This window comes from Megalobrama amblycephala, linkage group LG10 (genome assembly GCF_018812025.1).
Source record: "Megalobrama amblycephala isolate DHTTF-2021 linkage group LG10, ASM1881202v1, whole genome shotgun sequence".
NCBI lineage: Eukaryota > Metazoa > Chordata > Actinopteri > Cypriniformes > Xenocyprididae > Megalobrama > Megalobrama amblycephala.
This window is the reverse complement of record NC_063053.1, coordinates 12,068,444-12,095,836: the sequence shown is the minus strand read 5'-3', so window position 1 is coordinate 12,095,836 and position 27,393 is coordinate 12,068,444. Positions and strand designations below refer to the sequence as shown.

The window sequence follows — 27,393 nt, the reverse complement described above, 5'->3', positions numbered from 1 at the left end:
ATTAATTATATCTAGTTATGATTAATTATTCATATTTCTTTTGAGCTAATTTGCCACACCATGCCGGATTTGCTATTTACATGGTGGAATTTGGAAGCGGAAAGACTGAACATTTCTCCAGAGAGGAATCCTTTTATTTTTAATAATGAAAAATGTTTGTGTGCTGCTGCGCATCCCTGTGTGTTTAACAAGCTGAGTGTACACGTGTTGTGCACCCGCCTATAGGCGCATATTACTAACACACCCTTTAAATAACAAAAAAGTACTGTGCCATTGACTTTAGACCAGGTTTTTGTTGGTCAATGGCGCAGTCGTTTTCAGTTGCCTCAAAATAGCAACACGCCAACAACGCACCTAAACACACCTCGTTTTCAGATCAGCACGCCCATGGGCGCACAGATGCATTTGCTACAACGTGGCGCTGGACATGAAAACTGGATTGGGCTGAAACTAGCAAAAAACACTTCCGTTTTCTATTTTAAATAAATGTTGTTCTTTTGAACATTCTAATTATCAAAGAATCCTGAAAAAAACCATGATTTCCACAAAAATTAAGCAGCACAACTGTTTTCAACATTATTAATAATAAGAAATGTTTCTTGAGCACCAAATCAGCATATTAGAATGATTTGTTAAGGATCATGTGACACTGAACACTGGAGTAATGATTCAGCTTTCCATCAGAGGAATCTTAAAATGTAATAATATTTCACAATATTACAGTTTTTTCTGTATTTTTAATCAAATAAATGCAGCTTGGGTGACCATAAGAAACATTAAACATTTTGTTCCTAATTTATTTGTTTTGATGGTATAATGTGACAAATATACCATGTGTTGTCACAGAGAAAAGCTTCCTGGACAAATTTTCCTAGAAAAATGTTCTTTTGAAGATGCACACTTCTTGCAACATCAACAGCAGACAGTTTAAATGTCTTTATATGAATTGCTCAATGTTAAACACAAAGAGACTGACAAAATGAGACAATGCAGGAGAAATATCTCTAGAGTGATGCTGTGTTTTTTGCCCTGTGGGCAAGAGTCAGGTCACGGGGCCCACACCACCAGCTAGCCATATGGGCATCAAGACCTGCAGGAAACCAACCAGTCACCCAAGAAAAACACGGGCGACACTGCCAAAACCACAGCACTCCAGGGCACAGGACAAAAGAGAGGGAGCATTTTTCCTGGTCAAGGACTTAAATAAACACAAGCACTAAGTCAGACCTGAGAAAAGGAGGAATGTGAGTAGCTAGAGATCGAGTGGGAGGTGAGAACGGCGATCCACTGGCAGTCCGTAATGTCACAACACGGGGGTATTGAGTGGAGAGATACGGGAAGGCTGGTCTTGTGAAGGCGAAATCGATAACATGTTAAGCCTGTCCATCTGGAGAGGCTACTACAAACTACTATACACTATACACAGCCAGAGCCTAAACCACTGGTGTGTGCATGCGTGTGTGTGTGTGTGTGTGTGTGTGTGATAGAGAGAGACCAAGAAATAAAGTGCTTGCATATGCAAGCCTGTGTGTTTGAACGCTTTTGATGAAGTTAGCCCATTGGGCCACATGTGTTTATGGTCACTGAGGTAGAAATGTCAATGTGCACCGGCCAATTTCATGTTGCTTACAATATGCCCATGTTAGATTACCCATGCTGATGCAAATTGCCCATTTGCCTGTGATTGTCTGTCTGTGTGAGTGTACTGTATGTAATTTTTGCATTCACTTTTGACTTACCATGAGCCCGGCAAGGCACGTCATCCCTCCACCCAGCTCACACACAGAGGAGCCCCTGTGAGACAGAGAGACAGAAATGGCTTGATGCGCTGTTTAGCGTAAATACTGTAGTACATGAGTATGATAGTGAAGTTTTTCGGTTTAAATGAGATTAAAACAGGAGGATGAGAGAGATAAAGAAAGACACAGAGAGAGAGATGGCCGTTGTGTCTTGACAATAACGCTAATTAACTTGCCCGTGTAGGGGGATGCCATTGATTGGAATGCAATTCCACTGGGCTCATTGATCTCAACCTTCCTCTCCCTTCTACTCTCTGCATGCGAGCGGGTGTATATGTGTTGACAAAAGAAAGTGCAATTGTCCTTTTTTCCTGCTGGAAATGTGGATTTGCAGGAACTGGAAGTTAATTAAACGTACGAGATCAGTTTTCTTCTTCGATTCTGTACAGTACAGTGATCTGTCAGATGGTAATATTGTTGTATTTTGATTTTGTGTAATAGTACTGAATTAGGGCTATCACAATATACCAGTATTAATGATAATCATGATTTTTTTTTAAAAAAAGGTCACACTTTAGTTTAGGGTCCAATTCTCACTATTAACTATGATCTCTACCTCAAACTCCTAATTACTGCTTATTAATAGTTAGTATGGTAGTTGTTAAATTTAGGTATTGGGTAGGATTTAGGGATGTATGGTCATGCAGAATAAGACATGTGCTTTATAAGTACTAATTACCAGCCAATATCCTAGTAATATGCATGCTAATAAGCAACTAGTTAATAGTGAGAATTGGACCCTAAACTGAAGTGTTACCAAAAAAAGAAATATTGACATTATGTTAATATGACACACAATAATCCTAAATAATCCCGCACCAGTAATTGACGCTCCAACATAGCAGGTGGAGGTATTGCACATTAACGCTGGTTGGCACCCATCATAAGACACAAATAAGAAGACATAGGATGAGTCCAAAACCACATATTCTCTTGAGTAGGTACTTATTTTGAATAAGTAATTACTTTGCGACCGCTAAAAATGTATGTTCTGTATGAGTGTATGTAGTATGAATGTAATCTGGTATACTACACTCCCTATGTTGTCATCATCATGTGACCTACCAGTTGTGTCGCTTCACTGCCATTCATATTCATATGTACACTTCAAAATCTCGGCAGAAGTAGTAGGTCATCTGGGTACTTTTTGCTTACTCTTTAATGAGTACCGTGAATTCAGACATACTTATTTTGTCACATACTGTTTTTCGCCTACTATATGGTAGGGGAGTATGCGATTTTGGATGCATTCAAAAACTATGGCATATGTATAGTACTTCAAGGTACTTGTAAGAATACCATGGTATTACTATGGTAAATGTCCAAACATATTTACTTATTTTGTAAGTGCTATATTCTATATTTCTGATTTCTGTTTACACCAAGTGGCAAACCAACACATTAGTAACATTGTTTAATGTTCACAAGTAAATGTCTTTAAAATCAAACTTTAATCATTTATTAAAATGTCTCATGAATTGTGATGATTTTATGCTCTTGGCTGTCAAAACATTGAAGTCAACATAAATGCTTAACCTTGTTGCATGTGAATGTACTTACAACCACAGTTGTGTCCCAAATGACGCACTACACACTATGCACTATGTACTCAACCTTGTAATGTATGAATTTTATGAGGTTATTCTGTCATTCAGCATCAGAATCTGATAGCACTTCCGCTACGTAATTAAAGCTGCAACAGTTGAGTGCATGAAGTGTACAACATTCCACGCTTTGTTTTTGTTTTTACGTGCACTTTTTATTTGGAATTTTCAGTGTGAACACACTACTCACACTCAGGGCCGTCGCTAGTGGGGCGAAAAGTGGAGACAATTCCAAGTGCCCCCGGGCCTTAGGTGAGCCCTGCGATTTCAACCGAGGGGAAAAAGGAACATGACTTCAAGCACCGGGGCCCTGGATACCCCAGCTATGGCTCTGCTCACACTACTTATACTACAAAACACACCACATGTTAGCATCTGCTAAATTGCCTAGCTACTACAGCAAAATTTTAACTGCAATATGGCATTCAAACCACATGTCAACAACTACAGACAGATATCGGAAGCATTTTCCCCACCCTTTAAAAAGTTTATAAGCTTAATTGGCTATCCTATCTATGCATAATTATTTTATTATATAAGTATTTTATCATTTATAATTGCCTTTTTTCTCAGAACAAACCTGCCATTTTTATGGAAGCTTGTTTCCACCATGGAAAAAAAAAAATCAGAATTGCAAGATGTAAACTTGTGATATATAAGATTTCAGATTTTTTTAGAGTTTATATCTCGCAGTACTGACTTTTTAACATGAAATTCTGAGATGTAAACTCTCACTTGCAAGAAAAAAAAGTCAGAATTGTGAGATAGAAAGTCAAAATTACCTTTTTTATTTTTCATTCAGTGGCAGAAACAAGCTGCCATAAATTTTTGAGTCACACCACAACAGTTATAACATACAGACACCTACTTTATATATAGAGACCTACAGCACCCGAATGGAATAATTCATATGAAAGGTAATTCATATAATTCCCACAGGAACGGAGGATTTACACAAAGACTATAATTTGCATAGAGTTTGTGTTTGTCATACACAAAATATACAGTAGAGAGTCCTTGTAGATCAAAAGCAGTCCACAGCCACACACCAGAACTGTCCTCTCTCTCTCTCACACACACACACACACGCACACACACACACACCGGCAGATTGACTTCATCACTTTGTCATTTCTGCGCTCCGTGACAACAGTCTCCATGTGTTTGCTCTCAGCCCGTGATCCGACACCTTCCATTGACAGAGAGACAGAGTGGAGGATGAAGAGAGAGCGATTGTTGTATGAGGGAGTGCAATTAAAAATTAATGCGCACAAAACTGCTAGTATGAGCCGCGGCGGGGACAAAGCCCCAGTGACAGGTAGCTATTTGGCTGTACATTGGGCTAGTGGAAAGAAAGGCGAAAAACCAAAGGGATGAAGAGAAGAGATGGGCGCTCTCTGTAAATTGACTTTTTTTTTTTTGTTCTGCTTTATCCTCCTCTTTTTCTCTTTTTGGTGAGTGCCTGATAACAGGTCTGGAAGATAGCGAGAGGGTGACAGTCCTTGATGACATACAGGAACAAGAGCACACATTGACACACACGTGCACAAACACACTACACACACACTCTCATGCAAATGAACTTCAGCTTTTAATTTGGAGGTCTGAATATGCACAAAAGCGATATACAGACCAAATCACAACAGAACACAGGTCTTAACATCCTCCGTACACACACACACACACACACACACTCCTGCAGAAGCATTGGCCCAAGGGCGCAAAACCCTGATCTGTCTCTATATGCCCAGTTGACCTTCAGCTTGCCGCTGTGTGATCGATAAGCCTCTCTTCCCTCCTCTGCCTCTTGAATGTAAAAACAGGAAATCAAAGGCTCGTGTACCGCCTTGAGTGCAAATCAAAAAGTGCCCCTTGCCTTTCTGTCATATGGCCAAAGTGTGTGTGTGTGAGCGAGAAAGAGAAAGAGAATGTTATTGTACTTTGCATCGCACACATTCTGTACACCGCCTAACTGCCATTGCATTGGCAATACAAATGTACAGTTTTTGCCATACCAATAAAGCACACTTAAATTGAAATTGAGAGGGGGGGGGTTCTCACGTAAACATGTGACGTTTCTTCAGGCAGTAGTAGGCCATCACCTCTTCAGAAGGCCAGACACCTGAAAGAGAAAGAGAGAGAGAGGTTAGAAGAAGCAAACTGGTACTCACTGCTATGCCGTACCAGCAATCCTGTTCAAAGTGCTGGGAATTATTCTTGCATAAAGATACTACAAGATCATCCAGTCAATCAAACTAGACACGTTTTCACATTAAATTTAGTGCACATTACAGCATAATCTGGCCATGAAGAGTCCATTCAGACATGAGAGGGCCATTTGACTGACACATACCGAACCAAAAGATACCGAACCTAAAGGCACAGGGACACGTTCACAATCTGATTGGTCGGCGTTTCTGACGTATTGCCTATTTTGAGATGGAGTTGCCAAGACCGTGGTTTTCCTGCAGAATTGGGCTACTTTATCACTGTTGCCGCGGGTAGTTTTTCATGTCCGTGAGTTGAATGACCTCAAATAACATATTTAGCCCCTGGAATGTGAATTTTATCAGGGGAACCCTATCAAAAACGTGGGCTTTACCCCCCGAAACATGATTTTTTCAGAGAAACCCTCCCTGAAACTTGATTGGGCTAGTTTTGAGTAGAAATTGGGTGGGTTTTGTTGTGAAAACCTGGCAACCCTGGACGGAACGTACCGAACATCCAAAACAATGCTGTGTGCTGGGCTAAATGTGCTCGTTGTACAGTATATGAGTAGCCTACATACTGTATGGAGGTATTTTGACCAGCTGAGAATTCGAGAAGAGCTTTTAAAATGTGTAAAGGAGTCAAAACAGCATCAGGAATCCCTCCGTCACACACAAATGATATGCGTGAGCATTCTGTCCTTTTTAGGCTTTCTGTTTTTGGTTCGTTTGCAAGTCTTTGGTTCATGTTGCATTCATATATCATTTGAACCACACCAGAGTTCATTTGGAAGTTGTTTGGTGCACGTTCATGTAACGGAGGCCAGCTAGTAGTCGCTGTGCGAGTAAACCTCACTTCTCTGATCTCAAGAGATGATCTAGCGACTGACGCTAGGGGTTGCAGCCTTTAGCCTCCTTGTTAGAGCGTCCACACCGGAGACCCAGGTTCGAGGCCCGCACAGAGCGGGGCGAATAGGACCAGGGTGAGGGGTTACATTCACACATGTTCAAATGAACCACACTAACAGAGCAATCGCACCACGGTTTGTTAAACATGCTAAGTGTGAACGCACCCTAAACCACCAATCACACTTGACGTTTACAGACGGACAATAAGGGCCCTATCTTGCACCCAGCGCAATTGACTTTGTACACCGACGCATGTGTCATTCCTATTTTGCACCCGCGCAAAACGCGCTTTTCCCTCCACAGAAGCACGTCGCTAAACTAGTGAATGAACTTGCGCTCCCTGGGCGGTTCAGCGCAAAAAAGGAGGTGTGTTCAGGCGCATTGCCCGCGCATTGCTATTTTAAGGAGCTGAAAATAGACTGCGCCATAGACCAACTCAAACCTGGTCTAAAGTCAATGGCGCAATATTTTTTTGTTAGAGCGCGTTGGTAGAAACTGCGCCTCTGGGCGCGTCCACAGTGCGCGTTGACTTTGCTTATTACACACAGGGATGCGCATCACACAAACATGCCAAATATTAAAAACAAAAGGATTACAGTGTAAAAGAATATTATTGTGTACATAAATATAAAAATGTAATGATGAATAGTCATTGCGTGTATTAGAATTAGGCTACCTATTTTCAATTCAGCCTATTACTACTTATAATGAAGAACGAAATTGGCTAATTAATTGAACAATCGTGCCAATACACACACACACATATATATTAACTGACTCATCACGTGTACGCCATGTAAATAGCAATCCGCCATGGCGCGAGCGCATCTCGCTCTTAAAGGGAATGGGAGACGACACTCTGATTGGTTTATTTCACGTTACGCCCAAACCACACCTATGAATAATGAAGCTACTTCAGACCAACCCATTTTAGATTTGCGCCGGGCGCAAGAGCCATTTATCCCGCCGGGAAAATAGCAACAGCGCCGAGACCCGCCCACAAAGTTACTTGCGCTTCGCGCTTTGACACTTGCGTTTCAGATCGTTAAAATAGGGCCCTAAATGTGCATTAAAAGTGAGTAAATACAGTAATATTGTGAAATAATTTAAATGAACTGTTCCTTGTTTGATTATATTCTAAAATGTAAGTTATTCCTGTGATGGAAAAGTTTAATTTTTAACAGTCGTTACTCCAGTCTTCAGTGTCACATGATCCTTCAGAAACCATTCTAATATGCTGATTTGGTGCTCAAGAAACATTTCTTATCATTATCAATGTTGAAAACAGTTGTGCTGATTAATATGTTTTGCGTAAATTGTGACTTTTTTCAGGATTTTTTGATGAATAGAAAGTTTAATTTATCTTTGCTATATAAAACTATTAATTTCTTTTTAAAATATCTTACTGATCTCACTGAATATACTGTATAATTATAAAACCATATGAAATACCAATGTTTACATAAACTGTTATTGCTACTGTTAGTAGTGAATATTCAACTAGTTAATCACGCATGTAGTGTAACCAACACATTTTATCTAACATTTCCTTGCATAGCAGTTGAGTGGGATTCTTTAAATCATTGATAGCCAGATCATCAAGAGACGTTAAGAACATATGAAGTTATTCATCATAGAAAGCAAGGAAACATTTAATTTATTACGTACTGCATGCTCACACAATGACAAGCCTACTTGGTAACCTTCACATGATGCAACATAAAGACAATGTCTCACTCTCTTTTGCACTAGCGCTTTCTCTGTGTTCATGAACGCTCCCTGCTCGCTACAGTTCGCTTCCAACACACACACACACATAAGATTCTGGCTACTTAGGCTTGTAAGCTGTGCACAGAGTGAGTGGGGGTCCAGCGAACGATTATCACAAGAAGCAGGCTGGTGGTCTTATCACCCACTGTCAGCCTCTGCTCCTTCTGCTAGCTCCAGCAAGAGCCATAAAGCTGCTATTGTCTCTCAGACACACACATACACACATGCAGCTGAGGAAAAATAGTCATTTCAATAAACTTAGGCCCCTGAGCTGTCTGCCTTTGATGGGAGCTCTTATGTGTTTGGATTTGTGTGTGTAACTTTACTTTCGTTTGCAATGTATCTTCATGTATAAATTTGTGAAGTGTTTTAAAAGAAAGAAGAAATAAAACAGTGTTTTTGGTGTGCACACGCTCGATCGTTCTATGAAAAACTGGCTTTTTAGGTTGTACATTTCTGTAAGATTTTAAATATTCTCTCAGACAAACAAGTGTTTAAATATTAAAAAACTGAACTTTGCCAACTTAAGTTTAAAGGGATAGTTCACCCAAAAATTCTGTCATCATTTACTCACCTTCATATCATTCCAAACCTGTATGACTTTCTTATTTCAAGAAGAATCCTGGTAACATTTTTTACCAATATATAAATAAATAAATAAAAATACAGGTTTGGAGTGAAGCGAGGGCAAATAAATGAAGACAATTTTCGTTTTGAGTGATCTATCCCTTTAATTAAGGGATTTGAATATATGTCACAGTATAAATATGCCTTCAAAAACTTTATGCAGCAACGTACTTCTTAAAAGTAGAAACTAATATCGATATTTGCACAAATACACTTTTTATTTATCACAAGGTTGAAGGTAATAGAGTTGACATTTTAAAGGTATAGTTCACCCAAAAAATGAAAATTTGATGTTTATCTGCTTACCCCCAGGGCATCCAAGATGTAGATGATTTTGTTTCTTCAGTAGAACACAAATTATGATTTTTTAACTCCAACCGTTGCCGTCTGTCTGTCTTATAATGCGTGTCAATGGGGATTCCATCTATAAGAGTCAAAAAAACACGACAGACAAATCCAAATTAAACCCTGCGGCTCGTGACGGCACACTGATGTCCTAAGACATGAAACGATTGGTTTTGCGAGAAACCGAACAGTATTCATATCATTTTTTACCTCTAAAACACCATGTCCAACTGCCCTTCACATCCGGTTAGTGAGGTCTGATCGCGCTCTGACAACGGAAGTGATCTCTCGCACTCATTGAAGCAAAGCGTGAGACATCACTTCCGTCATCAGAACGCATTTTTTGACCTCACTAACCGGTAAAAAATGATATAAATACTTTTCGGTTTCTCACACAAACTGATCGTTTCGTGTCTTAGGACATCAATTTGTCGTCACGAGCCACAGGGTTTAATTTGGATTTGTCTGTCGTGTTTTTTGACTCTTATAAATGGAGTTCCCATTGACACGCATTATACGGCTGACAGACTGCAACGGTTGGAGTTAAAAATCATCATTTGTGTTCTACTGAAGAAACAAAGTCACCTACATCTTGGATGCCCTGGGGGTAAGCAGATAAACACCAAATTTTCATTTTTGGGTGAATTATCCCTTTAAGAGAAACCCCTACTGATAAAAGTAACAAAACGTAAGATAAAGTAAAAAAGGAGACTTCAAAATGTCCTAAAAGGATTCATGTCTGGAAAATTGTGTCATTATGATTTATGCAATAGTTTATTACTCAAAAAGGGGGAAAATATGACAGTCACAAAGGTAAAGCACAACCTGGGGACATAACTTTTTAACAATACATTATATCAACTAAAGAGAGAATAGAGCCAAATGCTAGATTTATTTCCATTTTTAGTTATTAATCAAAATGAGCTAATTATGGATATAACAGCAAGGAGAAGAAAAAGAGAAAAGGAAAGAAAAAAACAAAACAAAAATCAATTAAAATTACTGGATTTTTATCAAAAAAATATATATATATTTTGTATTCAGAAAAATGTCTATATTACAGCATAGTAAAAGGCATCCACTATTCTACAGCTATCCTTGAAAGTTATTTCCACATAGGTATATAAGGGACACAAAAGGTGTCCCTTATATTGCAGAATGACCCTGCTAATGATTTTGTTCAGTGGATGCAAGAACGGCAGTAATACAGAAGGTTAGAGAGAGAGGGTGAGAAAAAATGTGTGTGTGAATTTGTAAGACAGAGTCGATATAATAAGCAGCTTATGACCTGCCTTTCAGGAAGGCCTGTTAAAGCCTGTCTCTCTCAACCTCTCTGCACCATCAGCTTGAGATTAACTCACCCAAGCAAGATTTAATAATGTCTATTGATAAAACGTCAACATATGCCTCTGCCATTAAAAGAAGGCAGCACCTGCTTGCTATTCCACTTGCTGATGAACCATCTGACATTTTGAGAGGCTAGTGTAAGATTTATCACATAAGGATTGGAGCTAGACAGGGGGAAAATAACACAACTTATGACACTTAGAGGTCATAACAACTACTTCTAGGCTCATCCAGGTGGCCCACCTGGGCCGATTAATTTGTCTGTCTGTAATCTCTGAAGACACAGCCTCCTCTGTGACTGAGAATTTAAAAAGCCAATAACTGTGAGTTTGAATGATGGGCTAAATCTTATCATTTTTAATTTTGCAGTGATAAATCTGGAACTATGCTTCAGGAAAGTGTAATGCGGTGTCTTCAATTAACTCCTGAAGTGTTACATACATAAAAGAACATTTCTGAAGAAAGTGCCTTCTAAAATAAACTGTACACAATGTATTAATGACATTTTCATAAGGAAGACGTTCTTAAAAATGACATTTGAAATAGATTGATTCAGCAATTGTACAAATGGTGAGATAACACAGAAGCTGCTTAATAAGGGCAAGAGTTTTTCTGCTTTTAGAGGTCTTTTCAATAATGATATGCTGAGATATAATTATGGCAATAGGTGGATGTCTTTCCCTACTCTCAACAGAAGTACACCATGAATACACTAATCCTTAAAAAAAATCCTCATTTGTATTCAATATGCGATGAATAGCAAAAATGCACTGCCTTGGCAGATATATAGCAAATCTGCAAAAAAAAAAAATCCTGTGAAGCTGCTTTAAAACAGTCAAAGGCGCTATAAAGAATCATGATGAAACACTATTTCTAAGTGCTTTTTATGCAACAATAATTCTGTCAGTGAATGCTATGTTTTTTTTTTGTTTTTGTTTTTTTAATTTTCAAGACAGTTTTGTTATGTCAGTTTACTGATTTTCTAAAATTTTATGCAGTCACATAGGAGATTTTTTTGTAGTTATCAAAGTTTTATTGAAACCAAGCTGGCAAAATGACTTGTTTTGGATTTTTTTCACATTATGATGTAATAGTGCGACAAAAGACCGCCCCTGCAGAAGAAAATCAACGCCCACTTCTACATCATTGCCCACCCGATGAACGATAAATAGCCTATAAGAACGAAAGTGAGACAGACGATGGTACATTCATTCATAATTCCATTTACACGAAACACCCCAAGTTATCCTGTCAACTGTAACTGTGGTACTCAAAGTCCTTAAACTTTATTTTCCACAACCAAGCATATGTAATACGCATAAATGTTTCACATTGGCAAATGTTTCAACGATGTAACAAGATATTTTTCAACATCGGAAGTTTTCAAAACAATTCCACACGTATAATGGTGGGGATGTTAAAAATGATTTTAATATGCAAAACTGTTACCCAATCAAAGCAGAGGGTAATTACTTCCAAGTCTTCAATCTTGAATGCTGCAAGGATGCATTAAATTGAACAAAAGTAAGAGTAAAGAAATTCATAATTTCACAAAAATAAATTTTAAAATATATTCAATTAAATTACATATTAAAATATATTCAAATACAAAAGTTATTCTAAATTGTAATATTTCCCAATATTACTGTTTTTACTGTATTTTTAATCAAATAAAATGTAGCCTTTTCAGGGACATTTCAATAACATTAAAGCTTTTGGTAGTGTAGTACATTTAGTACTGACATGGACACTAAGAAAGACTAAAAGTCTTGAATCTAAAACTTGAATCTAAATTAAAGACCTAAAGCAGACATGTGCATGTAAAGGTGTGTGTTTTATTTTGGATAGGGGTCAAGATGCACTTGAGGAAATGAAGAAGCCATGAGGTGATAGCAGATAAAAGCTCTTCAAGGGGATAATGCAATCTCTTCTCACCATCAATTACCAAATGAGACACAGAGCCGTCTCTGCTACTCTCTTTACCTCCCTTAACTTATCTTCAAAACTTCTTTTTTTCTTTTTCTTCTTTCTTTTTTTCCACTTCCCTCAAATTTTGATGTAAAACCCACAATGTAAAAGTGAGGTTAAATAAAAAAAACATACATATGCTGCAGCTCATTATGCTACTGTAGCTGAACATTGAAACACTGTGTAATATATATTAAAAAAGTGTTTTACTTTTCTTTTTTTTTTTTTTTGAAAAAGAGTCAATACTTGTGTAATTTTTTTTATTGCCACTAGTGGCACAAAAATGTCACCCAACTGTGGTCCTCCAGCAAGCAGCATGAGTGTAGGTGAACTGCTAACCTTGTGAACTTTGGAAAAGTGCAGCGCCTGGCTAATCCTGGTGGAAATGCCAGACACTAATCATATGAGCCGGGATGAGACGCGCAGATGCCGTCCGGCACTTACTTACGTACATACTATAGTCGCTGTGCTCTGGAGCCACTTGTTTGCTTGCATGTACGTAGAGACCCTCAACGTCATGGGCTTAAACAGGAACAATGAACAGGACAAACAATCAGCTTACCACAACACTTTATGAACTGTTAGATACTGAGGTCCAAAGAATGACATGTCATATAGATCAAGCTAAAACCTATGAATCACATACATCACAACATAAAAAATCTAAGATACAGCAAAGAGAAACAGAAAAAAGACAAAGTTCTCTCATAATTGTGTGTTCCCTCCTCCCTTTCAGGATGTGGGCCAGCCCTGAGCTTTCTCCAGATGATCTCCACATTACCGCCGGCCTCTGATAATTCCTAAGCCTCCTCCATTTCAGATCCAATAACGGATAAGAGAGCATTTCAGCATGATCAACTGCAATCTGTTCCCTCACACCGCTACTTTACTCCAACTCAGGATTACTGAACACACACTCACTGACTCTCACACGTACATCCGCAGACAACCAAAGTCACTGCGTGGCGTCTCAGAGAAGATGGTAAAAGTTGGGTTCTGAAGCAATCAGAGATGCAACAAAGTGCAGTTCCTGCAAGAGTTCAACAACCATTGTAGAACCAATCAGGGCTGTTGAAGACCTGGACCTATATAGGATATGAGAAGCTGATACATTCTAAATGTTCTAAATGAGATCCTAATATCATTATAAACAGAAGATTCTGAGTTGGTATGTTTCAATATTATGGCCACTGGATTCAAATGTTTAAGCCAAAAACTATAACATACACTCCAAAGGGTGTCGCAGATGGGCACTTTGTTGATTATAAAGCAATTTTGTTTTTATGCGCTATGCTAGCTCATGTCCGCTATAGAGTGGAACAGTTTTTCAGTGGCTTTGGTTCCAGTATTTTTCCCACAATGATTTAAAAAAGTCTTTGTTAAAGAGTTATAAGCCAAGAACCAAACCAAATAGATATGAGGTGAATCACAACATTACAAACGTTGATTTGAAGCAAAAAAGTATTTGAAAATCAGACAAAAAGGCAAAAGTACAAGACTGTATACTTAGAGGCCTTATTGAGAGAAGGAACTACTGTGCAAATGACAATCAAATTAAAAATGACACATAAATATAACAATATTAATTGAAAGATATACAGAAAAAACATATAAGTTTATTTAAAAATATGCATATATATACACAAATATTTAAGTAGCCTGAGAGGCTAAGGAGAAGGACTTATTCACAGTGCCTCATGGGAGTGGGTGATTTGGCATGATTTGGGTGTTTTGATTCTCTGACCAGTGGAGATTTTTTGCAGAATCATGGGGAATGTCATTTTTCACCAGGAATTCTGCTGTTAAACAATTATTCAAAAAAAATATGTTGATATGATGCTGGCTGATGGCTTCAACAAAAGCATATACCATAGATTAACAATGTCGTAGTTCAAAGTAGGTTTGTCTTTAAAGATAATAAGTTATTATTAAAAATCAATTCCCCTATGGAGAAAATGAATGGGATTTTTACTTCCGGAACCTGACTGTTGTGCTCTATAGGCATAGCATTACTGTACAGTGTTTACAGTTGCTTAGCAACAACACAGTTTGGCAAACTAATTTATTTATAATTCATTATTTAGAATATAATTATTTATAGGCTTTTGGTCATTATTATATTAAGAAGTTAAGATTTGACAGGACAGTGGATGGTGGTAGAACGAGAATGAATTCAGCTGCCAGTTGAGTAAACATAGCCACTTTGTTAAAGGTGGGTTATGTATTTTTTCAACAACACTGTTTGGAAGTTAGTTGTGCTGACACTAACAACAAATGTCTAACCAATCAGCATTAGGGGGCGTATGACAGTCAAGGAGAGAGAACAAGAGATGCAGAATGCAGAAAGAGAGATGATGAGACGCAATACAAAGAGCTCAAAAGAATATCACTGGAATGAAGGTTTATGACTGGGCAAGCACTTTAGGACCAGCGCTAATATTAGAAAAGCTTTCCAACACTGGAGAGTGCTAAGCGGGAAGGCCTGAAAACAGACGTGGAGGTTGCTTTGATTCTGCTCCACATGTGAGTAACACTGGGTTTGAGTGTCATTGATTGTCTGGAGCTGCACATGTGCTGTTGGCGACTAACACAAACTCTTGTTTGTATTTACTCTTGTGTACTGTACGTTCATTTTTTGTGTTTCCTTGTCGTTCGTTTATCATCTGCGCTTTATTTTTCGTGAAGCATTTTGTTGCGCGTCAGCTGTGATAAACAGACATCCACTCTCGCATTGCGTGTGTAACAGTGGCCAGATAGTGAGAGTTTAAGCAGGTAAACCGCTGCGCACTGACGACTGTTAGTGAATGTGGTGTTTGGAATCATTGTCAGTGCACTTGCCTTGCCTTCCAGCAGCGGACGGGCCGGGGTTCGAGACCGACTCGGAGCAGGGTGGTTAGGATTGGAGGGTGAGTTTTGGAGGCGGAGCAATAAAGAGAGGGGTGGGTTTGTTTGGATTGATTTCCAATATCAACAATGCCCAACAGCGTTGTTGAAAAAATAAATACCCCACCTTTAAGACAGTGTCTTAAAACCTATTTTGGCCAAAAGTAGTTAGCCAAGTGTTACTTTTCAGATTCAAATTAGACCATTCAAACTTTTTATGTAACTGACAAAAGTTTGTTGACTAACTTTTAATACTAGTCTAAGCAGTTTATGAAACCGGCCACAGGACATGACCCAGGTCAGAATTGAACCAGAGTCCCCATGAGCCAACAGTTCTGCTGTCGTGTCTCTGACATATCAACAGTTCTATAACAGCTTCAAACATACCGTATACTGCCACATTTAAAAACTGTATTACTGTCAGTCTTTTATTTTCCTCAAACTCAGGCATTACATAATGTGAAGCTGTTTTAGCATTGATGCCAGACTTATTAGTCATCCTTTTGTGAATAACCTTTGGATTTCCATCCATCAAGTTTCCAAAAACAAAGTTTAAATTGAATTCTGAGCCAAAAATACCTATATATTTATATATTATTTCTGTCATATAATATTACTCATACCATGATGCATTTGGACACACCGCCCACCCCTAAAACACTCGGTTCACATTCGACAAGCTTAATCTTTTACAACACAAACCCACACACGCATTCATACAGACACACACCCCTCAGCAATTTTCAGTGCACAAAAAAGGAATCCTCTAACCACACAGCTCCAGCACACCAAAATGACAGAATACAGAGGGGGAAAAAGCCTTTCCGTCTTGCCCAGCTGCGCACACGAGTGTGTTTTCAAAGCCGCAACACTGTGCCTCGGGTAGATAAGGCCGCCCTCCTCTCTTGGTAAACAACTTTTTTGGATTAGGGGTGGCGGCGTATAATGAGGGGAGAAGAGCCATCGCTGCATTGTCACCGGCGCGCGCGGGGGCCGGGGCAACTCTTTGCTCTGCTATTTATCCGGTGGCCTGATAGCTTACTTATCTGTGAGAGAAAATGCCAAAGCTGGCGGAATCTCATCTTCGCAGTGGCGCGGCGCTGACGGCAGACTAATAGATATATCAGCACGCGGGTGCGGGGCTAAGCCGGTCAGATGAGCGGGTGCAGACCGCAGCTGATTGATTAGCATAGGCTGGAATGGCGCGGGCCGTTGACAACCCCAGATTACAGCCGCCGCGCAAGCCTAAATTGCTTACTTCTCTCTGCTGCACTGTGGAGCAGGGGCCCGCCAAATTACAGCCCTGTCACCTGAACAAGGTCTATTTGGAGAATGTTAATGCATATAAACAATTAAAGGGAGAGGGAGAGAAATGATAGGGATGAATAGAGAGAAGGAGAGGGGAAGAGTTTGATGAGAAAAAGGGGTGAAGAGACGGGTGATGGGATATTGTAAACGTGCTTGCTGACAAAAACATCTCTACTTCTAAGCGCAGACCTTTCCTTTGTTAGAAATGAATTGTTTTAGCGCATACGGTAATTACCACTGAGTCTTTTTTTTTTTTTTTTTTTGAGGTGTAATGACCAGCCGCCAGGGACAAAAGGCCTTTGAATGAGAATTTCTTAGCGAACAATTCATTAATGCGTCGGGAAAAAGTTCCTATCATAAACCTATTGAAAAGTCAGATGAAAATAGTGCCAGCGCGACCCACTTTCCTTGTTATATAGCATCACAGCACTCTTGTTGGCAGCTATCTTAACTTACATTACTGCACGGCCCTGTAGGGGATACAGGAACAGCACTGTGAGAAAAAGTGTGCGCTCAGTGGGTGATAATGTGTGAACAGTTATCCACTGCTGCAGGTGTGTGTGTGATTTAATGTGTACAGGTGAGAATGTGTTAACAGCTATAACAATGGACAGGCCAGACCCAGACACACACAGAGATGTCTCAAGCCCGACACTGTCTATCATGTAGATGGAACTTACTTCCGAATTGTAATCATGACAACATGTCATCATGGTGTCATCCTTCTGACTTGTACTGCAACCTGTTTTTGTCCCTACTGGTGAATATTAAACCCTTTTATTGATTGAATCATGTAATAAATCACAACATTAAGTTGCTTGGTCCTTTAAGCCCACTACAAGACTAAAACTAGAAGTCATTTCATGTTTGAATAGCAAAAAGCCCTACATCACACCAAGCCGAAAAGCAGGGCCATGGCCAGGTGTGTCATTAGGGGCCAGTGAGTGGCCCAAAAATGGATGTCAAGTATCAACTGCCTACTGTGTACATTTGCTGCTCTTGCTTTCCCATAACACCTGGTCTAGGATTTTTTTTTTTTAATCCAAATTTAAAACATCTTGAACTATTATTAGTGTGATGGGAAACTCAATTCTGGACAAACAGGCTGGTTTCAGATTCACAATATACATAGTATGTGTATATATACACACCTACACATACACACAAACACTGCTGTCCAAAAGTTTGGGATCGGTAAGATGTGGTTCAGTGTCACATGATCCTTCAGAAATCATTCTAATATGCTGATTTGCTGCTCAAGAAACATTTCTCATTATTATCAATGTTGAAAACAGTGTACAATTGTGTACAATTTTTTCAGGATTCTTTGATGAATAGAAAGTTCAAAAGAACAGCATTTATCTGAAATAGAAAGCTTTAGTAACATACACTACCGTTCGAAAGTTTGGGGTCAGTACGTTTTTTTTTTTTTTTTTGGGAAAGAAAGAAATACTTTTAATCAGCAAGGATGCATTCAATTGATCAAAAATGACAGTAAAGATATTTATAATGTTACAAAATAATTGTAACCAACTGTTTTAAACTGATAATAATCAGAAATGTTTCTTGAGCAGCAAATTAGCATATTAGAACGATTTCTGAGGATCATGTGACACTGAAGACTGGAGTAATGATGCTGAAAATTCAGCTTTGTCATCACAGAAATAAATTACATTTTAAAATATATTCAAATAGAAAACAATTATTTTAAACTGTAACAATATTTCACAATATTTCTGTTTTTACTGTATTTTTGATTAAATAAATGCAACCTGGGTGAGTAAAAAAAAACCTAATGGAATTTTTTTCATTCTGTTAAAACTACAAGAAAACTAGATAATCCAGTCAACCTCGTTAATCAACCAGTCAGTTGTAGAACAATTATTTTATAGTTATCAAGACTAGATGAAAATTTGTCGATAATCCAGTCAACCTCATTCATCGTCCAGTCAGTTGTTAAACAATTATTTACTGTGACCCTCTCTGACATTTAAGGAAAGAGAAAAAAGAGAAGAAGAAGAAATGAGACAGAGACAAGAAAAAAGCAATAGTATTATTGTCACAACATTCTAAGTTGATAAATTAAAAAATAAGAAACGATTAAGAGATAAACGTCTCCAGTGCGTGATTGAGCTGAATGAGTCACTGCTCTGCTTTTTTACTGTCTGTGGCAGGGCATTAAGGTCACAGAGCATTCCATAGGGCACATATGCTGGCTGTACCCTCAGCACTGCATACAGCAAAGGCCACTGAATTCCCTCCGTATCTCTCTCTGACTCTCTCTTTCTCTGTCTGAGAACGGACAAGCAGGGCGCCTGCAGGCTGTGCTTTGCATTGCCGCTTTTCACTCTAAACGGAGATGAGCGTGGTGATATCCCCGGGCCAGCTCAGGGGGCCTCTATCTAACCCGAAATGATTTTTAGCACGCCGACTCAAGCACTTCCCAGAAGCAATGTCAACCCACTGCCAGCGTCTCTCTTTTTCTGCCTCCTTCTCTCTCTTTCCGTGTGTGTGCGCGCGTGTATGCGGATTTGTGTGTGGAGAGAGAAAAGCAGTACAGACAGGGGGAAGTTAAAAAGCTTAGCAGCGAGGGTCAGCTCGCGACACAAGGGCTTATCGTTTTTCTGTCGCTCCCCCGCCAGCAAAAGAAGGGACCTTTTTTTCTCTTCCTCTTTCAGGTGAAAAGCTTACTACTTCCCCTGCTCTCTCTCTCTCTCTCGTTTTCTCTGGTGCACACCCTGGCTCCTTTTCACATCTTGATGCCTTTTAAATGTCACTTATTTTACATGAGGTACTTTGTGGAGACGGGGAATCAGGAGCAATCAGGGCTATTATCCCTGTGGGGCGATGTCGGGTCCAGATGCATTACGACACCCTTTCTCTGGCTGGCCACTGCTGCAGTGTGCCACTTCTTGGGGAATTAAGTGGCATTATAGGGGAAGTGGCTGTGATGGGAACAGCATGGGCAGTGCAGGTAGTGCGCTACTCTCCGTCAGCCTTAAGTGAGACCTCACCAGCGCCTAATCAGAGAGAAAGCCCAGGACAAAGCAAAGCTCCGGACACAGCAAACCCCGGCCCACCAGGGGAGAGCCAAGCCATTTAGAGCCACATGTGCGCTAGTACACACACGCACACATTTTTCCCTCAGTATGCTCACACTCTTTTGAGTGGACCCGCTCCCGCTCTTTCTATAATTCACATGTAATAACGTATGTTGCAATGATACCGAGTTTTAAGGGGTGTCATGCATCTGTTTGAAAGGGCACCAATGGCAGTCCTGGGTCACAAGGTGTCCTAGATAAGATAATGATGAAAACATTATGAAGGTCCACTTTCTTGAAAAGTTTAGCTTCAACCTTGATCATACTCACCTGTCTGTAGCTTTCTAGAAGGACCTGAATATCTTTTATTAGTGTGTTCTGGTGTGTTTGATTAGGGCTGGAGCTTGAAAGTGGACCTTGAACACTGTCCCTGCGTCTCAATCAGTTCCCTAGCTCCCTAGGTCGTGAATCTGTATATCATGTAAATGAATGTGCCCTGACTACTGAACTAGGGAGCTGATTGAGACGCACTATGAGTTAAGAATCCCTGTGCTAGAGGGTATATAACTGCACTTAACCCCGGGTTAAACACTGTTTATAACCTTGGGTAAAAACCAGGTGCTCTGACACAGCAAATATATAATAAGAACATTTAAATAATAACTCTTTTTTTTGTTTTTCCTCTATTCTCTGTAGTTACAAAGTTAACTAGCTATTTAGCAACTAGCATGCTATTTTCCAAACATAATATTTTTCTAGTTCGTAACAGGAAAAAAAAGATATTACAGTCTATGGCTTGGGGTTTAACAAGGTGTAAATAAAAAGACAAAGGTCTAAAGCTTTGGTAAACAACACTACCCAAGTGTGACATCTCAGAGAATCCCAACAGACAGACGCTAACAGTGCCAGAAAAAACATTAGCGGGGAAAGCCAAAGCGCATTAAGCGAGAACAACACTTCACGTAACTTCACAGCGGATTGAGAGAAGTCCAAACGCCTTCTATGGATGACTAAAAGCATTTAAATAAGAACAAAAAGATTGAATGCAGCATTTTCTTTGCCCCTTTCCCTCCTCTAAGGACTTCAGGCACCCAGCAAACGAGGGTTATTCTTTTAAAGACATAGCCCACAGGGCAAAGATACACTTTCTCAATCCGTGTCACTCCAGATGAACTTGGAGCAGATATTATGCCATCAGGGGAGATATCTGTTGTTGAGGGATCATCTTGAAGCAAATTACAGATAAGATAAACTGAGTGCTGAGTATACCGCTACTTAGAGGCAGATATTATGGGAGTAGTTGAGTGAATAAATGCTTTTGACACAGTCCCCATCACCTCATGTTGTATAATAGTGACTGGGCTGGTAACTGTGGGGAAAATTACAGTGAGGAAGTGCAAAAAAAAGTTTGAAAATAATAATAATAATCTACAGATTATTATTACAGATTTGAATCTACAGAGTGGTGATTCAATCCTGTGACTGTACCTGAGCAGCACTGGTTAATAGCCATTGGCCAAACACAGTCACGGGCCAGATAAAGCCACAGGTTCCACAGACCCTGCTGCTGTGGATGAGCTATTTCAGCAGGCTAACAGCAGCACTGCATGGGCCGACGTGTTGTCCACATACCAAGTCATTTTCACCAACACCATGGCAGGACACACCAAGATGTGAAAAGAGACACACACATGAAGAAATTGTGAACTTTAACCTTTTTCCACTGAAAGTCAAGCTGCTACTCTCCACAGCAAAAGGACTAATCTCCCAACATACCAGAGTACAATTGAAGAGCCTATCTGGTCAGGAATGTATTGTTAGCACCCCACCTCTCAGAGCAGAAAACTATTGTATCCTAGCAAACCAGAGTCACTGTGAGGAATAATAGGCTTGTGTGAGTACAGCACTGCAATTTAAGAAAGAAAGAAAGAAAGAAAGAAAGAAAGAAAGAAAGAAAGAAAGAAAGAAAGAAAGAAAGAAAGAAAGAAAGAAAGAAAGAAAGAAAGAAAGAAAGAAAGAAAGAAAGAAAGAAAGAAAGAAAGAAAGAAAGAAAGAAAGAAAGAAAGAAAGACTAAGCTGGTTTGCTGGTCGTAGCCGATCTCCCAGTCTGGTCAGGCAGGTCTGTTGGCTGGTTTCAGACAGGTTCTGGTCATAGACCAGCTAAAAGTTTTTTCAGGAGGGATGTGGTCATTGGAGCATGAATATACAGGCACCCGATGGTCACTCTTTATAGGTATAGTACCCACATGAGAAAACCCTCGAAAGCAAACATCTCTTGTGTTAATTTTTTTAATAGGTGAATATCCTACTTGGTCATTAAAACAATTTAAGGGACTGAGGCCTGTTGAGGAGTACTGTTATGAGACGGCCTTCGCTGCTAGCCACAAACTAAAATAGAAGAGATGACCTGTGATATGCCTCCTGGTGAGGGACAGCCCAGAGATCCTTATTACTCCAATGAAGCTCCTTGTTAAGACACCTCCAGAGGCCAAGGATGAGAAGGATGGGGGAGGCAAGTGTCCCAGTTTACCCCCAGCACTACAGGGCACAGACTTACCGCATTAAGGTACAGTCAAGTTTAACTTAGAGAAAAAAGACATTGACAAGAGTAAAGACATTGGTCAGTTACTGACACAATGCGACCTTGAACATCATAGCTCTAGTGAGTATGTGACCAAGTGAGCTGCTTTACAGTCTGCTGTCTACATAGGCAATGACCTTCAAAGAGGCCATTAACAGAGAATACATTTTGCGTTTAAAAAAGCGAGACGCAGGGCAGAACTCGAGAGAGAATTGTTATGTAAAAGACACTGCAAAAGACGCAAGACATAAGCGCAACAGTCAAACATGTCAGTCAAACGCATGTTTATATAGAAAACCAATGGAAAAGCAGCAAAGTGTAATGGAAAAATGTGTTCTGTGTCAACGGCCACTAAGATGCATGCTAAGTAAAATGCTCTACATAGGCAGCAAATACACACAAACTGCTATTGATTTCAGTAGTTTAATGTTAGCATGTTGTTAAGATAACAAGATACTGTAATTCGAATAAAAATGCATAGCATACAAATAATGGGTACAATAGTTCAATGCCTGCACACTAACTAAAATGCTCTACAAAGGCAACAAATACTGTGAGTCAGAAATCGCTACTGATTTTTACTAGTTTAATCAAGCATGTTGCTAAGTTATCAAAATAATGCTGTAATTAAAATAATGTAATTAAAATATTTATTATTAATGACGTGATTTAAGAGTTTTTATTGATCGCATTCAGCAGTGAATGAAATATATTTATATTTATATATGAATTTAAAGACTACTGCAGGGATGACATATTTTTGTAGACCAATAACTGGAAACTAGTTAGCATTTTAACACTTCCGGTCATCCTTAAGTCAACGGGTTTATTTTGCGATGGGTGCGTTCAAGTCATGTCGGAAAGATTTTTATGAGTTGAACGCCACCATACCAGTGGGAAGCTCGGGATTTTCTCATATACTCGTCTAACTAGTCCGCTTTTACAGCCTCATTGTGTTTATAATTGTGCTCTTGCAAAGTACTCTAACTTAAAGTTCAGGGAAAATGTTTTGTTTTGTTTTTTTAAGAAAGACCGAAAGAGTTGTCAGAAGCTTAATGGTGGTGATGTTGAAGTCATGTGACCATGATATAATTCATTTAAAGCCTATGTTTAGCTGTTGTATTTAGTCTTCAAAATTGATAAAAGTTGTGTTCACTTGTGGAGATTATTATGATAAAACATGTAAAGTTAATGAAAATATCCTATTGGGTTTTTGTTAAATCAAACATGGTGATGCCAACTTCTGTGTTGGCCGACAAAAATTCATCATCACTGAAGCACTCTATAGACCTTATTTTCCAGAGAAACATGCGCGGGAGACGGGAGCATTAGAACGGGAGAATTTTAAAATGAGCAGTTCATTCATAAATACATAAGATCGCTGTGGAAATACAAGCCAGTAGTCAAAAGACAACGAGCGCAACGCTGAAAAGGGGCGGGGCTACATAAGGTCTATTCACAGAGCTCATCACAATGCATTCTGGGACTGCCTTCTCCCTGAAGGATACATACAATGCAATACAAATTTCAGCCAAAATGAAATACCTTAGAAGGCAGCATAAAATATGCCATCTAGGAAGGTAGCTCACTAAATTTTGGAATAGAGCCCTCATGTTGAAGTACAAGAAAAAAATTATGTTCTATGAACTCAAGCAATCTGGGGTAAACGTAACACATTTTGACAGCTTAAATGTCTAAAAATGATCAAGCTACACCCAAACTAAGCCACTGAAGACTAAAAAAAGCATTCAACAAAAAAAAGACAGCTCTTCATTCCCTTTCAAGGGGTGGATAAAATCCCTCTGCAGATGAGATATTAATCAGAGTGAGCAGGAGATACACACAGTCTAATTGGAGATGCTGATTTGTTTAAATATTTCATTCTTAGAATGTTTCCCACAAGCATCCCTCCATCTCTCTTTTTTCCACATGACTTTCTGCCATCTCTTGATGAAGACCCAGCTGGTTGGAATGTAATTTAAAGACTCGTAGACTTGTTTTGATCTTCCTCCATGCCTCCCACTAATCTATACATACATACAAACATACACATCTATATCTGTACACTTAAACAGTAAATATACACACATAATCTCCAAAGACTGTAAACCTATTTGATATGCAATGATACAAAGCACACACTGGAAATAAAAAAAAAAAAAAAAAAAGGTTGGGGGGACTCCTGTCGGTGTGTAATTAAGCATAATTATGTACCTTGCTTTAATTAGGCTAAGTAATAGGGCCATGTTCTTGCCAAGTAAAACAGCCTTTCACGGCACAGGCACAAACAATGGCTTCACATAAGTGGCAGGTTGGATTGGTGGAAGGCCTGAACTCTGTGCGGTAACCCCAAAACAGATTTGAATCCTATAGGACAAAACATCAGTGCTAAAAGTAGTAATAACTTTGGATTAGGGAAGTCGATAGTTTATCTACATTTATTTATTCAAAGCTGTTCTTTAATTTGCATTACAAAAACAGTTCTACAGAAACATTCTTCGAAATTTTTTCTTTTGTGTTTCTCAGAAGAAAGTAAGTTATACAGGCTTGGAACGATATGAGACTACGGAGAACTAAGGCTTTAAGTTTATTAGATGAGATTTTTCATTGCTCAAATCAAATTTTTACCTATTTAGCCTCTTATTATTTCGCAACAGTCCTAACAGAGCGCTCCTTACTGTGGACGACACTGATCTGTTGTATATAGATGTGTGTGTGTGTGCGTCACAATGCGGAGAAGTACCGCAGTAATGAGTGCTCTCTCTTCTCCGGCAAGAGCATCATCTCACTAACCCTGCCAGCACTAGACGGCCATGCGCTGTGACGGACAGGAGCTATTGTTCGGGCGGGCTGGTATCTCTGGGTGACGAGTTGCCGTGGTGCTCTTGTCGCCGTGACACCGATGGACTAAAATGAAGAGAGCTCATCCCTCCCACTCAATTACTGACCCTGACAGCTTGCCATTGTCTGCCTGGCTCTATCATTAACGTCACTTATGAACTAGCAAGGCATTTATATATAGAACAGCCTTCTCAGCCAGCCACTTTCCACAACCCTTTTACACACACACATTTTTGCGCTCTCTCTCCAATCCATATACACATACTATTCGAAGTGGTCCTTCTACATCTCTCTCGCCATTTCAACACACAAACGCTAAGGAAAAAACAAACAACCTCATATGCACCCACACAAAAAAGTCATATTGACAGGATGCACGGTTGAAAATGAAAACGCCATACTGGAATATAATGCAGTGGCATGTGCTATTCTGTGGGTTTGATATCACACAAAAGGAAAGGAGCTGAGAGATAAACAGAGGCATTGCAAGTGACAGTAAAAAAAAAGGATGCAGGGGAGAGATAGGGAACAAAATAGAGAGACTGAGAATGAGAGTGGGCCGCAGCGCAAACCGTATCACGTAGTCATTTTAACAGCATGATTGAAACGAGGTGAAGGCTGCGGTGGGCCCAGCCATTCCACTGTTTGCATTCATTCCAAAGAGCAGACTAAATCCCCCACCATCTTCGGTCCAGAATGGAGATTAGAATGTCAAGATAAGCAAGGACATATGGCAGCCATTCAAAGAAAGCGCCAATGAAACCGGGGCTGCCAACAATTCCCAATGTCACACTCTCTTCTTTCTTTCTCTAATGTACCCACTTCTCCCCTTTCACTGTCTTTCGTTCGCTCAAACAGAACGTTAGTCACTCCTCTGCTCTAGTGCACACTAAATGAACCCATATGTAGTATATACTAACAGAAGCTATTTGTACTGGCCTGCTTTGAAAGACAATCCTGATGTACGTGATGTGCAAAAAACCCCAGCGTGAACAGGGATTGATTATAAATAAATAGAAATAAGAAAAAAACAGGGAAGCAGATTTGCTGGTGTTTATTCGCCTACTTAGCAGTCGATACATTTAGTGGTGCACTTTTCTCTTCAGGACTATTGTAACGTTAAGTCATTAGATAAATACCAATTTCAGCTAAAATCTTTTCGCTCTGTCGCAGTCACATTCCGTTCCTCCATTTTTAAAGAGACAATACTCGCACCGGCGTCCTCCTGGGTCTGTACTGACTGACAGCACATGGGAGGTGTGTGTGTGGAGGGGTGGCGGGGATCCTGCCAGGCCTGGTGGGGACCTCATATGAATATTTCACATCTCCATCTGAATATTTTAGGGCTGACATGCGCATGTAAACAGAGGCAGGCAAAGTGCCCAAATCCACTCAGGAGAGACTATTAAGCCGTCAGGCTCTCACTGACAGTCACTGTGCGCTGTGGCAACACAGGAAAGTCAGCAGACGGTGGGGCATCGCTGCCAGACTGCTAATTTAACTTGTCTTCGGGAAAAAGAAATAAAGGAAAGAAAGCAAGTTCACTGCTTCACGAGGATCCTCTGGGCAGAGGCTGAGGTGTTGCTGGTCAACAGACACAAGTGTTTATGTCTGTCTCTAGTATATGTGAGAAGGCATTTCACTGTGAACATACATTTGTTGTGTTGCGGTCACATTAGCGAAATTTTCGCCGTGTTGACAAACAAGAATCTGGGTGATCAAACTAGACTCGCTGCGAAATATGCGTGGGGAAATACTTTCGTCTTCGCGCAAAATTCCAGTGGATTCCTACTGAAATGACTGGATTTCACCCGTGAAAATTCGCCAAACAAATGTAAATGTGACCGCACCTTTAGACAAACCACCAACCGGAAGGTGAAGTATGTAATTTTTTGGGTTTAAATAGTTTCTCCTTTCAATTTTAATGTGTATAGACAACTATGTTAGCTATTTGTAGCTATTAGCCAGTTAGCCATAGCCAAAATTATGAGTACTTATAGAATGTCAAAGCATCTTTAACAAATTATACATACCTCAGACGTGAATTTTGAACCCACGTTTTTAAGGACTTCAATCGCCAGAAATATGTGAGCTTACATGCTTTACGAATCGCACCAACTTTGCAATAACAACTTGTTAGCAACTTCAGATTTAAAGGTCACC

At 39.6% G+C, this 27,393-nt stretch overlaps 1 protein-coding gene across 1 annotated transcript in view; it reads right to left on the bottom strand.

The window, feature by feature from the left end:
- camkmt (calmodulin-lysine N-methyltransferase) overlaps window positions 1–27,393 on the bottom strand; it is a 122,631-nt gene that overhangs the window by 39,687 nt on the left and 55,551 nt on the right. Inside the window, exons 4-5 of the mRNA XM_048204607.1 lie at window positions 5,465–5,525; window positions 1,740–1,794 (exon numbers count right to left, since the gene is read on the bottom strand). Coding sequence (XP_048060564.1) covers window positions 1,740–1,794; window positions 5,465–5,525 — 116 coding nt within the window. The remainder of the gene's footprint in view (window positions 1–1,739; window positions 1,795–5,464; window positions 5,526–27,393) is intronic.